Raw genomic sequence first — 13,971 nt, 5'->3', positions numbered from 1 at the left:
TTCGGACTGTTGTTGTTCAGTTCTTGTTCAGTCCTGACTTAGAGCCTCACCTAGCTGAACGAGGAATTGGTACTTCGTATTAAATCTCTTCCCTGGCCTAATTCATACTGTGTGTAATTTCATTCATGTTCAGCCTGGATTTCCACTTCTCTCATCCCGTTTTTTTTTCTCAGAATCTACAGTGTATATTCCTCAGCTGGAATATAGAGTAGAGGAAGATATTGGTGAGCTGCAGGTTCTTATTAGAAGATCTGGAGATGTCAGTCAAGAATTAATGGTCATTTGTTCCACACACCAAGGTATATTATCTAGCTAGATAACAGATTATTCAGCATAATATTCATATTTAGGTAGGTGAGAAAGCAAATCCAGCTGCTGTTAGTCAGCAGGTATTTCTGCTGACTTCAGTAGTTGAAACAAGTGATTTTTGCAGGCAACTTATATGTCATTTTTGATTTGCCTGAGTCCCTTTAATTTGTTTTTTCACTGTCTCCTTATAGGTTCTGCTACAGGCACAGTTCCATCTACTGTTTTGTCTTACTCTGACTACATCTCCCGTCCCAAAGATCATACCAGCATTGTTCACTTTAATAAGGATGAGACTGAGAAAATCTGTCGTATTATAATTATTGATGACTCTCTCTATGAGGAAGATGAGGTCTTCAGTGTGTCTCTGAGCATGCCAGTGGGAGGCCAAATCGGCACTGAATTCCCAAGCGCCAAAGTAGTCATCTTGGCTGACGCAGATGACAGTGAGTACAAAGAATCACGTTTGTTTTGCTGGGACTTTTCTCTTTGGATTTTTTTCTGATCAATGTTCTCTTCCACTGTGGCTTTTTTTTTTTTTTTTTTTTTAGTAGCAGAAAGCATAGATCTATGATTTGCTCAATAGAAAAGTTGGCAGGACAAACATGTACTATGTTTAAGATACAGCATAAATCTGAAACATGGATTTTGGCTTGCACTGTATTATTATTGCAGTAGGAGTTGAGGATTAGATTTTATTTTATTACTGATTTAGAAGCAGATGGCAGTTTTATTGGTCTAAAATAGATCTGCTAGGATTAGATTGACTGTTAGTGAAGCAGAGTCTGTCATTACAATAGGATCAGCTTTGTGGCAATAGTATAGACTAAAAAAACATGAATACTATCAAATTGAAGTTGAAGAGCAGAATTAAATAATAGAGACTAATTTGACATGGACATTTGATTCCCAGCATGTCAAGATTAATGCCCTTAAAAGGTAGGAGTAAGAATCTTACCTTTTTATTATAAAGTGACAGAGACAGAATTCAATTCAAGATTTAATACTATTATACAGAAACAGAAGAAAAGCCATGTATTTTGCCTCCTACTTCTTTATTTCTACATCTTTTAGTGCTTCTGCTACTTTTAGTCTATATCTAAACCTTTACTTCCTAACCCAATCTTGTGAATATAACTGCAGTAGATAAGGCTGGAGTTTTGTACTGTGATTAGGCAAAGCCATGATACAGTATAGTGGTCAGGTAGTATTCCATTGTAAAGGGCAATATTTTAACAGGTGAGGTATGCAGACTGAACCTGGCATACTTCTAATTGTTAGTCTCGGCAAAAATAGCAAGGCAATAGCAAGCCAGAAAGTGCCTCTTTCCGGCTGAAAAGAAGCGAGCACAACTCCGTGAAGCAGAGTGTAACTGTATCTGCAGAATCCTTTGATCAAATTGTTCAGGATGAGGTGTGCTGTGATGCCTCTAACATCGAGGAGAGGGGAGCCCTCTGAAGAGAAAAAGCGGCAAGTGCAAATGACAACTGAATCTAGAGGCTGTGTTATACCATTGCTCTGTATTTCCATGATGCCATATTGCTCACTGTTATGTTTCGCAGCTTTAAATTCCTTGGTAGCATTGCTTCTTCTCTCCCCTTGCCCTTCACTTCCCCCCTTAAGAAAGAAAGAAAGAAATTAGGAGACTTTAAAATATACATAAAACACTTATTTGGAGTAATGAAGGATAATAATAACCCTGTGTTAGCCAGCCAGCAAGCCTTAAAAAAGAAAGGAAAATGCAAAATATTACTGTTCTGATCTTATATTGTTCTGAGCTCGTTTGTACAGATGTAACTGACCATAAACAGTATAAATTAATATTGAATCAGGCCGTGGTTAGCTTTATTATAACTGATCTCCATCTCCACTCAGGTTCAATATATTTTATGCCTTATGAGGAGGAAGGCATTGATCAAAGTTTGAAATACGTCTTGAGAGGCATATGTCAAGGAATTCCTTAAAGCAAACAGAGTTTATATAGAAAGAGTCCCGAAATTTTCTGTTGAAATAATGTTTCCACTGTCATAAGCAGAGGTCTGCCACACACTGTCTCAAGTGAAGATCCATAGCTCCTCATATGACTATGTTACATGCACATGAAAAACAGAAACAAGTCATTATTAGGTCTCAAGGGTCTTCATAGTCACCAGTTTCATTTAACTTAGTGGATGAAAAGGTTTAAAACATAAATATCTCTAAAGCCAGTTATTACTCCACATTCTCATAGCATCAGAGTGACATTTAAATGAAGGAAAGTGTTTGTTCAAGACTTAGGAAAAAAAAGTCCAAGCGAATATCAAGACATAATGCCTATCCTTTGATCTGGGGTCTCTCCAAACCAGCGAACAATGTGGGCTTTGTCGTAGGCCCTTGGTCCTATAGCAGTAAACTCCAAGTTCTGTATCGTTTTCTTGTAACATGGGAGCATGCTGGCTGACTGTGTCTGACTGAACAAAGGATCCGCTTGTTCCCTGAAGGGCTTTGAAGAAAGAGGTGCAAACAACTTGTGATTTTATAAGCAAGCAGAAATCCACATTAGCTCTTTTTTCTTGTGTGTTTAAGTGGCGTCACAGGTATAACAGGTTTCAGGACCTGTTTTTTTCTAAAAAATTAGAAAATTGGTTGGCTTTTCAGGCTGAGCAAACACTTCAACCTTTTTAAAGAAAGAAATTTAATTTTAAATGAATAGTTTATGGCATTTCGTGACTGAAATTACCAATGTTTACTAAAGATTATCAGTTAGCTTGGATGCCATTCTGCTTTCTTAGTTAAATGGTTTGTAATTACAGCAATGGTTTCTTTACTAACTGTCCTGAAGGGGAAAGAAAAGAAGAGTATAAATACATGAATGACCTCTGCTTTTAGAGTTGTTTTCTTTGTTACTTTGCAAACCAGGAAGAGTAATTTCTGCTGCTCTCTATTTCTTTTGAGTTAGTACATCAGCCTTTGAAATCCAGAACATGATGCATGTCTTCAAAATGTATTCCCTTGCTAGAAGTTTCTTCTAAAACTTATCTGAATGGCAAACAGCTTCTGAATATATATTAAAAAAAATTACAGTCATGAAATTTAAATTAATCAATTTGATTGGACTATTCAGGAACAAGAAGAAAAGTTTCTGTAGGATTAAGGTTAGTCCAGGTCTCCACAAGGTAAATATTGATAAATAGGGAAATCAGCTGAAATTTAAGTATCCTCTGTGGGAGTTACATGACAAAGCAACCCAGGTTAAAGCATGGATTAGAGAAAAGAATAAGAGGATGCTTTAACCATTCTTCCTGGAGGAGAAAATATGTAGTTCTGAGTGATCCTGAAGACGAGCAATTCTCTGGTGGTTCTTGAGAAGGATATTCTCTCCTGAGTTATCTGTTAGCTTTCTGTCTGACAATCTTCTGCAATGAACCATGGCCATTTAGTCATATAGATGCCGTGCTCATCTGCAGGAATCAATTTAGCAAATCACAGGCTCTTGCCAGACATGGTAAAGCTGGAGATGTCACGTACACTACAACACTTACAGCTGCAGTACATTATTAAGTCTTCTCGTGGCCTCTGGGCGACCACCTCTGTCACAGACAAGCTCTTGACCCCTTTTCAACTGTTGGAGCAGTACAGAAAAGGAATTGTATGGTAAAGTCTGTCTGTACCATAAGTCTGCTCTGCTATATTCAGGAAATAAATTATAATGCTTATGGGACTGAACATAATGAGGGTGAAAATATGGCTTGTTGTCCTGAGCTCAACTGAGATATAGGGGATTTCAACCTGTTAGCAATAGATGTGTACAAAAATGGCATTTCACTCTAGACCGCTGCTTCTCTGCAGTTCCTGCAGTGTAATAAATATTAACCTAATTTTTATAGGAAGCAACATCTGCAACAGTAGGTTCCTTAAACCAGTGTCACATGCGTGTTAAAGAGAACATGCTGAACAAAATTCTAGTACAGCTGATATAAGTAAAATCTTATTTTCTGTGGTTTTGTCTAAAAGACCAGGGAAAGGTGCAAGTTCAGTAAAACTGTTTTCTTCCTGAGAGACTAATGTCACTAAGATTAAAATGTAACTCACTGACTCATTCCTTGCTATATTGGTTTTGCTTCCAGAAATAATTTTATTTAAAATATTTGGCTTTATTTGAGTTGACAGTTTAGGTCCCAGTGTATTTGATATGTGACAAACATGTATTTTGTATAGGCTTCTCTTTCTCTCCAGTTATCCTGTGCTAGTTTTTTAAAAGGTACAAAGGTTTTGTTTTGGCTCGCATAACAAGAATGGATTATGTTTCAGAGATAAGTGATTAAATTGCTGTAATAGTTGTAGCACAGGTGTCATGTTCCTTGAAGAGCAGACCTGTTGGGTTTTTTTTTAATAGTCCACTGGCTGATGGTTTTCTTCCTACTGTTTTTGGAAGAGTAGGTGTATATAGATAAGCAGAAACTGAAGACACAGAAAATGCTATTGAATATTTGACTGGTCACAGTATACAAGGAGCAATTCCTTTGAGTTGTACTATATTAACATGGAAAACATGTTCACTTGAATGACTTAAAAAAATTACATAAATACTTTTTCTTTTTTATCTTTTTATCTACACATTGGTAATGAAGAAAAGTATTCACTTATGCAGTATTTTTCATTGATAAAACAGTAAGACTGAGAAGCTCCCATTTGGATCATTGCATTAGCCATTTTAAGTGCTCTCAGCAGAAAAGTTCTACAAAGCTTAACACTGGATTTAAAATGACAGACTACAAGGAGTATAATATAAATAGGAAAGCTGAGTACAATAAGAATAATATGACTGATTATTGCATTTCCTTAAGTCATATTTCAAAACAAAAAGCTTGTTATCAAAAGGAGCAGCATTGACTTCTGAAGATACAATAATATTGCAGCCTATATACTTGTAGACACAGTATAAACATTCAAGAGGAAAAAAAAAATGTTAGTTTCCTAATTAAGGAGGCTGAGATTTAAAGGCCTAACTCAAGACAGTTACCATGGACTGCAAAAAGTTGAACTGCCTGGTCTCAAAACTTGGAGACAATTTTCAACCTGCACTTGAAAATCCGTTAAGCTCTGCCTAAGTGAAATTGAATGGGCTGTTGATGTTTGAAAGCAAATTCAAATGTAAATAGAGAAAAATAACCAGTCTGATATTAAGTAAATCCAGTATTTTGGACAATTCTTTTGGAGGGGGAGAAGGACTGAGAAAGAAGAGAAGAGCAATTGCAATGATTCTTGATAACCCTTGCCAGAGTAAATATTTTACAGTGATCATCTTTGTGAAACGTGGCCAAAATTGTAACAGTTTTTGTCCAAATGATCAGAATGCTGGTGGTGATTATGCCTTTGGGAAGAACCCCAGTTATTTCCTGCCCACTCAGGTGGAGTGAGATTCTGGTCCCGGTGACTCTGATATAACCTGAAGTGTTGCCATTGACTTATGCTGAATTACTCTTTCTGTGCTTTATGCAAGATGGTTAAAGAAAACTACCCATTCATAGGTTCATTTGCTGTGACGAGAAGGCATATACCATATGTTTGGATATTTAGAATCCTTTTCTTCTCCCCACCACCTGCAGAAGACTTCAGTAGTAAAAAGTGCATAGCCAGTGGGAACAGGATGTGATGGTCTTAAAAATCTCATCTATCATGTCAGCAGAAAAGAAACGCCAAATCTTTTGGAGGTTCCTGGAACCTTTTTCATGCAATGTGATGGTTTTGATTTTTATTGTAAAGTTAAGAATAGCCAAAATGGGATTCAGCATGATTCAAAACTTGTACCTTGAATGCTAAGAAATTTGGCAGACTACTTAGGAAAAAACAGAGAGGCACTTGCAACCTTTACTTTTGTTTAAAAAAAAAGAAAGAAAGAAAGAAAAAGAAAGAAAAGTCTCCTGATAGCAGGGGTCAAATAATTGATCTGCTGATTGGAAAGTTGGGGTGGGGAAAATTTGCATTGGATTACTACTTGGCAAAGCAAAATTATACACACACACGTCTATGTGCAGATAGTGTTTCTAGGCAAATATAAAATTCTCAATTAGCTGAGTAGCGCAGTTTCTGCTCAGAAAAGAACTTAGCTAGGCATCTCCCCCACCTTCAAAGGAATATTTATTTAATTTTTGGAAGGTCAGATCCAAAATGTCAAAAGTGATTACTAATATGAGGCACCTTTATTATCGAGTTGCTTGACATGATACAGAAAAGCCTGTGTTTTTAATATGCTTTACTGAGCATGCTGAGTCATCAGAAGCTATCTAGCACTTCTGTAAAACTGGCTTTAAGATCAGTCATAAGCTGAGCTCCAGAAAACCCCACAGATTAAAAACTCTGTATGGACCATTGTGTCTTAGTCTAAGCTTCCATTTCTCTAGCTGTAGGAGATAATAATCATAATTTCCAAGGTTTTCAGAGTTCTTTGAATTTCCCCAAGATGTACAATAGAAATGCCTAATATTAGATGGGTGCCAGGCTTTTGTGTAGCTGCAGTGGTTCAGTTTAAAAAGGTGCTGGCTATTGTGCTGAGATAATGTTGCCCTGATATTGGAGATATTCTCTGCATTGTGTTAATATAGCTGAGTAATAATGTGCAACACAGGAAAATGTGTCAAGCTCTGTTAACACTGATTGCAAGATAGAGGCTGCTCTTGTTTAGGTGACCAAAGTAAAGGAGGCCATGTATTGAGTTTAGCAGACTCTGTTTGTTCCTTAACAAAAGCAGCAGGTATAACCTGTCTCCAGCGTGCACTGCTTTCTTCTTGGCTGGTATTCAGAAAGGCTGCTAAGTTAGCACTAGTTTGAAACAGTCTTGTGATGTTTGATCTCTTATGCCAAACAACAGGGTCCGCTTAAGCCCAATTTAATATTGACTTTTTCCATGACCTGGATTGTGCAACTTTTTGTATTCCCTATGAATAATTAAAGTCAGTTTGTCAGACTGAAGAGAAAAACAGCTTGTAACCCTTTAATCTGTCATGTCCAGGTCAACGTGCTTTGACAATAATTTAAAAAACCAAACTTCTAATCCCCTAAATCCTGCAAACTGCTTTTATCTTTTAGGGATAGGGGAGAAGGTAAATAGAGATATATGTTTCCTTTAATAGTATGTTTCAAATAAGTTTCTGCCTTATTTTACTTGACAGAAATATAGTGGAAGAGCTATTCCATGTGTTATGTCTCTGTTAGGCTACATAGTCCCATTTTTTGAAATGGCTGTTATACTTCGGATGGAAAGCTAAACAGCTAGCTGTGAGTGATCTCTGTAAATTGCAGATAAGATCAAATACACAGAGATAGAGCACTTTACTTACTTACTTCAAGGAGTGGATTTAAAAGAAAAAGGATGAGAATAAATTTGTTAAGTGCTAAGCAGATGCATGGTAATAACATTTCTGTAAGTGGACAGTAGGTATCAATGGGATTTTCATGGGAAATTGCTAATGTTTATTTTTCTTTTCTTGTAGCCATTAACGCATTAAAAATCTGACTAGAGAGTCTGAGCATTATATATACCTTGAACATCAGATGTGTGAACCAGAGCAGGCCAATAGAGGCTCTTTCAAAAATATACCCATTTCTCTTGGTGTTTAGAACCTGCTTTGTACTTTGGTGACGTTGAATATCGAGTGGATGAAAGTGCTGGCTATGTGGAGATTCGTGTCTGGAGAAGTGGAACAGACCTGTCGAAAGCTGCCTCTGTCACCGTGTGTTCCAGAAAAACAGAGCCGGTGTCAGCAGAGGGTGAGTTCCTCATAGAAAGGGTGCTCAGATTGCTTTCGAGTATGGGTGCACGAAAATGGGATATCTGGCAGCATTCACTAGGTGGAATCAGACATGGATTTATCAGGTAGAAAACATGACATTTTTGTCCCTGTCCTGTCTGAGAACAACAATTTGGCTAAGCTCACTGACTGATGGAGACTGCAGAATGGATGTGGGAAAAATGACTCAAGCTAAATCTACTTGCAGCTTAACTGATGGCAGACACTGGGAGAAACAGTTGGAATAAAGGAGCAATACTGTTGCCTTTATAGCAGTGTGTTCTCCTGCCACAAAATTGAATTTACAGCATAAATACTCAGTTGCCTGCAACGTCAGTACATTAGCCAAAGTAGCTTTGTTTTAGCTGTGAAAATTGAGGTATCTGAGATTTTAGGATCTCTCTGTTGCTGTGGAAAGAGCTTCTGGCAAGGAACCATCAGTGAAACCTCTAAGAGTTTTCTCTCTCCAACCCTGGTCCAAAACATCCCAAGCCTGCTGTCCCTCTCTGTAACACTATCTATTTCTCAACCCCACTGCAAGGAGTTCTTCCTTATTAGACTCCAGGAATGTTTGGGCTGGCTACAGTTTTGCTATGCTGTTTAAATGTGTTGCTCAACTTGCTAGCTGCTAAATTAAATCTAAGGAGCAGTTATAGCTGCTGAGCTCCATGGCATTTAGTTGCATTAATGAGGATTCCTCTGTTCTGCCTGACAAATTGGTGATAACACTGGCAAGAGACAAATAAGACTTCAGTGATCTTCACATTATTCAAGCTGAATGCAGAATTTTCTTTTTTACTACATATATGATACCTGATCAGTTTTGCTGCTAAAATAACAAATAATGAGGAATTATAGGAGCTAGTAATGTAGCACATATGACTGAAAGGAACAATTAATTGACTTATAATGAACATACAGGGAAATGGAATTTGACTGCAGTTACTGAAGAACAGAGACACGATTAGCAAAATAGACTTGGTATGTGATGAATATGTGAAGACTCACTATTCACTGTGTGTAAAGCAGTGTACTAATGTTGCATTTCTAATTATATATTTGTGGTTGAAAAAGTGCTTCTGTTAAAGTCTCTTATATTCAGGTAGTTAGGAGCTCTGGAAAAGTTTTCTTTTCATTAAGTCTTTTCCTAACTTAAGTATTTGTAGAGTTTTACAAAATACATATTTCTATATGAAATGTGTATGCACACAATATTTGATTAAGAAAAGAACAAAAATTGTGCAAGAGTTGTCATATCTTCATGATGCACAGGTGTAAGATTTTGCAGTCATAGAAGACTTAGGATGCAAGATACATGCGTGAATTTAAGGAAAAGTTTACAGAACTGAACAGGTAGGTCAGATTTTCTACAGGTAAATGTGTGTAAAATAAAAACGCATAGTTGCTTTTAAGTATGTAAATTTCAATGTACTATGACAGAGCAGGAAAAGAATTACTGTCATTACTCGTAGGTGACAAATAGAACATTTAAAAGAGGATATGGCACAACAGTCTGGTTAAACAGAATGCAAAATTATGTAAACAGTAAGAATCTCAGCTAAGCAATGGGCCACACAAGGAAGGAAAGGTGAAGCATAGTCAATATACATCTTCCAGTACAGACTTAATAGTCTCCCCCCCCCCCCCAAAAAAAAAATCATTCTAAGTGCTTTCACCCGCACTTAAGCTGCCTGCTTGTTTTAGTGATGAGATACTGGTAATGGAGCTCAGTGATAGAGTTACTGTGCAAGACGCTGTTTTTCTTAGGCTAGGGCTATGGACAGGCACCTGCTCTTTTCAAAGGTAAATGGCTAAGTAAAATCTTATGCATGTAGTACAGAGTTGAGAGGAAAGACTAAACTGCTGTGGACATTGGGCCTGTTGCATGTTTTTATTAGGGTTGTAGCCTACTATGGCAGTTTGAAGGGATCTTAAGCAAGTTTTAATTGTGCTGACAGCATAAAGTGTAAATGATGATCCAGATGCATGTGTGTTTTTCACTGTGTGTTCATTGTTCCTAACTTTATTTGCCCAAGACAAAAAATCTAAACTAAATTTTCTTCAGAACAGCAATAGACACAGTTGCAAACACATTTCACAAATGTAAAAGTAAATATTAACATGTAGCAGTAACTGACCCTACAAGTCTTGTTTTTTTTCCCCACACAGCTGGGGTTGATTACGTGGGCATCAGCCGTAACCTGGATTTTACTCCAGGAGTCAACATGCAAGTGTTTCAAGTGATCATCCTTGATGATTTGGGCCAGCCTATCCTAGAAGGTCCAGAGAGGTTTGAACTAGTTCTCCGTATGCTCACGAATGTAGTGCTTGGGGAGCCTAGCAAAACTACTGTCTTCATCAATGACACTGTTACTGACTGTAAGTATAAAGGGAGGGAAAAGTTTTTAAAGGGTTTTTCTTTTTAGTGCTTGAAGTGCACTCAGAAGGTGGAAGAGCTCTTCTGGTAGTAGCATCAATTACTATGTGTATAATTGTTGTGATATATTTTTTACCCCTAAGTACATTGTAATGCTGTACTGTACGCCTGAAATGGAAGCATTGGACTGTAGTGCAGGTTCTTTGCAGAATCACAGAATCACAGAATCACTGAGGTTGGAAGGGACCTCTGGAGATCATCTAGTCCAACCCCCCTGCTCAAGCAGGGTCACCTAGAGCACATCGCACAGGATTGCATCCAGGCGGCTTTTGAATATCTCCAGAGAAGGAGACTCCACCACCTCTCGGGGCAACCTGTTCCAGTGCTCTGTCACCCTCACAGTGAAAAAGTTTTTCCTCATGTTAAGATGGAAGTGTCTGTGTTTCAGTTTGTGCCCGTTGCCTCGCGTCCTGTCGCTCGGCACCACTGAAAAGCGTCTGGTCCCATCCTCTTGACACCCTCCCTTCAGATACTTGTACACATTGATAAGATCTCCTCTCAGCCTTCTCTTCTCCAAGCTAAACAGGCCAAGCTCTCTCAGCTACTCTTACTCGTCTTCTATCTCATTCTGTACTTAAAGATGTTGTTTTGGAAAAGTACATTAATGTTGTAGTGGAACTGCACCATGAGCTAGAAGTACATTTGTTTATGCTTCGTGCATGAAGTGTACTCATTTGAATGAATACTCATTTTGATGCTAGAGAAGCTGCAGGGATGAAAATTTTTATTGGCAGTAATTATTTGAATACCAGAAATTGTAAGGACCTAAGTTTTTCAAATAGTTTTGCAGATCTTGATGCTCATGCCATTGCATGAAGCTGTACTGTCTCTTCTAGGAGACCAATAAGAAAAAGAAAAAAAAAAAAAAAGCACATGTAAAACTTTAAAAGTAAACAATACTCAGCACAGAGCCATTCAGATGTTTTCTAGCACTTGCTAAATAGTCTCAGGTTTCTGCAAATTCATTGCACTTTGAAGACTTAAGGACACTGTATTGTTTTAAATGGTTTGTTCTCAAACAGAACTCTGAAGAGCACAGTTAGAGTTTCACTCTGAAATATTCACTTGTTGAAGTCAATGCAAAGTATGACAGTGATTTTAGTGGAAATGGAATTGTGGTCTTTGCCCCTTTTTTGCCCTGGTGGCATTGTGCACCCGCTTCCTCTCTGCATCAAAGGTAAAAGAGACTACTTCACAGAAAATAATCCCACTGCTCAGAAATGGCTCAAATGCTGTTTTTAAAAATTTCACCCAAACTCAGCTACTATGCGAAGACTGACAAAATTAGTACCTTCTACGTCAGCAATTAGTTGCCATAGACCAGGAAAGTATTTGAATTCTTCTAAATTCAGAGTGTGTGTTTAAAAAGAATGTGTATATCTGAACCTTCTTCAACTTATTTTAAGAGGTTAGCAAAGAAGATGCCAAGTTAAAGAAAATTACTTAATGTTTTTAATCAAGGAATGTGGTCAGTATTTTCTGTCTATATGTGAGGATCCTTTTCATCTTGCATAACATGCTCTGTTGTCAGTACCCAAAGTCCAGTTCAAAGAACCACTGTACATGGTGAACGAAGAGGATGAACAGTTGGTGGCCATCATTTATCGAAGTGGTGACGTTAACCATAAATCTACAGTGCGTTGTTATACACGCCAGGGTTCTGCCCAAGTTATGGTGGACTACGAGGAGAGGCCAAATACAGATGACTCTGTAGTGGTGTTTCTCCCAGGTAAGATCTTCCCACTGAAATTTGAAAATAATCTGTTACTTTTGTCTAACAAGTAATCTGATGATAAATAAGAGCTAAACCTCTAGGACATTCTGGAAGGTGTCACACTAGTTCAGCTTACATCAATGAAGAAAAAGCTACAGGATTTAGCAAGTAGTTTTGTGACTACAACAGCAGCACTTCCAAATGTTTTATAGCCAAAGCCAGAGAATAAGGAGAGCTCAATCCTAAAGAACTTCCTCTACTATACTTTTGAACAAGGCACTGGTTCATGAGAATAAACAGGAATAATATTGATCCAGTGCCCTCAGCAGGGGAGAGTCAGAGCAGCAGATTCTTTGTCATGCAACACACTGCTGAATGCTACGAGGGATGCTACTTAAGTTTGATTGTGGAGTATCATGGAATTTTTCCTTAGTGGAGACTGAATCAAACTCAGCAGAAAAATGAATTGTTGCCAGTCCCAACACTAGTCTCTGCTTCCATTTTCCTGAGACTGTTTTTTTCTAGGGGGGAGCCTAAAAAAGTGCTTTTTAAATCTTAGTTTTTTGTGTTCCCATGAAGATAATGTCGTATTCTTACTTCATTCCTTTCTGCAGGAGAAACTGAGAAGCCCTGTGTGGTAGCGCTGGAGGATGATACAATTTATGAGGAGGAGGAAGAATTCCGATTAGTGCTTGGAACACCAAAAAGTGATTCTACTTTTGGTGCTTCTGTTGGGGATCAGAAAGAGACTGTTATCAAGATAAAGGATGAAGAAGACAGTGAGTTTTTATGTTTAATGTTCATTATATATGTTCTGGACAAAAGGTGCAACAGTAGCTGCAAACTGGAAAATGAGACTAAGTCCATTCAGTATTTGGTTCAACAGTTTTCAAAGCACCCAGTACCAAGTTTTTCAAAAACCCCTGGAGCGGACAATTGTTGAACAGCTTAGCTGGAAAGGACATCTATATCTAAGCCTAACAATTAGAACTTTGCAGCCTACTACTCCAGGGATAAGCAAATGTTTTGAATTGTTTGGGGTTTTTTTGTCAGTAATTGCTGGTACAATTCCATTGTATAATATGGATATTAAAAAGCAAAAGCACCCCTTGTAAATATACAGTCCCTTTTTGGATCTTACTAGTCCACTACTGTTGTAATCTCTTCAATATGTTGCAGCAAAAGAATCTGCCTAGAAAGACTACCAAGTATTTTATTTTTCTGCTCTGAATTTGGTACCTTTTAAATCTATTCTGAATGCACTTCTGGCTCTGCCTTCAATGAGATAACGTGAATAGAAATTCTCTTATTTATTTCCATTCCATTTATTGCTTCATATATGTTGTTTTGAGAAAAGAATACCTTAAATTTGACTGAGTCTAAAGAATTATAGATGCTTTGGGTCAAACTTTTCCAAGGGAATTCATAAAACTTACAGGAATATAATAGGAACTTGTATGTGCAGACTGTGCATCTGAAAATGTCGAATTATGTGGGTAAAAAAAAAAAAATCAGTAATACTGTAAAATGGACTCCTTAGAGGTAGTGGAGAGTCATTTTAGAAAATCAGATTTATCCCACATCTGGGCAAGGTATTGGAATAAATAACTTCCGAAAGTAACTGCTTTCTTCAAAAACTAAACACATTTTATCTCTAAGTATTCCACTCTAGATTCCGCTAAAGCAAAAACCATGAGACCAGGTATTCTCTCTCTAATAAAAGCTACAAACATCTATCAGAATTC

General features: G+C 37.6%; 1 protein-coding gene across 1 annotated transcript in view; it reads left to right on the top strand.

Moving 5' to 3' along the window:
* Window positions 1-13,971, top strand: part of FREM3 (FRAS1 related extracellular matrix 3) — a 68,210-nt gene that overhangs the window by 35,947 nt on the left and 18,292 nt on the right. The window contains 6 exon segments of the mRNA XM_013951556.2: window positions 174-299; window positions 501-752; window positions 7,906-8,055; window positions 10,245-10,454; window positions 12,044-12,241; window positions 12,841-13,005. Coding sequence (XP_013807010.2) covers window positions 174-299; window positions 501-752; window positions 7,906-8,055; window positions 10,245-10,454; window positions 12,044-12,241; window positions 12,841-13,005 — 1,101 coding nt within the window.

This window comes from Apteryx mantelli, chromosome 5, assembly GCF_036417845.1.
Source record: "Apteryx mantelli isolate bAptMan1 chromosome 5, bAptMan1.hap1, whole genome shotgun sequence".
Taxonomy (NCBI): Eukaryota; Metazoa; Chordata; class Aves; order Apterygiformes; family Apterygidae; genus Apteryx; species Apteryx mantelli.
The sequence above is the reverse complement of the archived record's forward strand: the minus strand, read 5'-3'. Positions and strand labels throughout refer to the sequence as shown.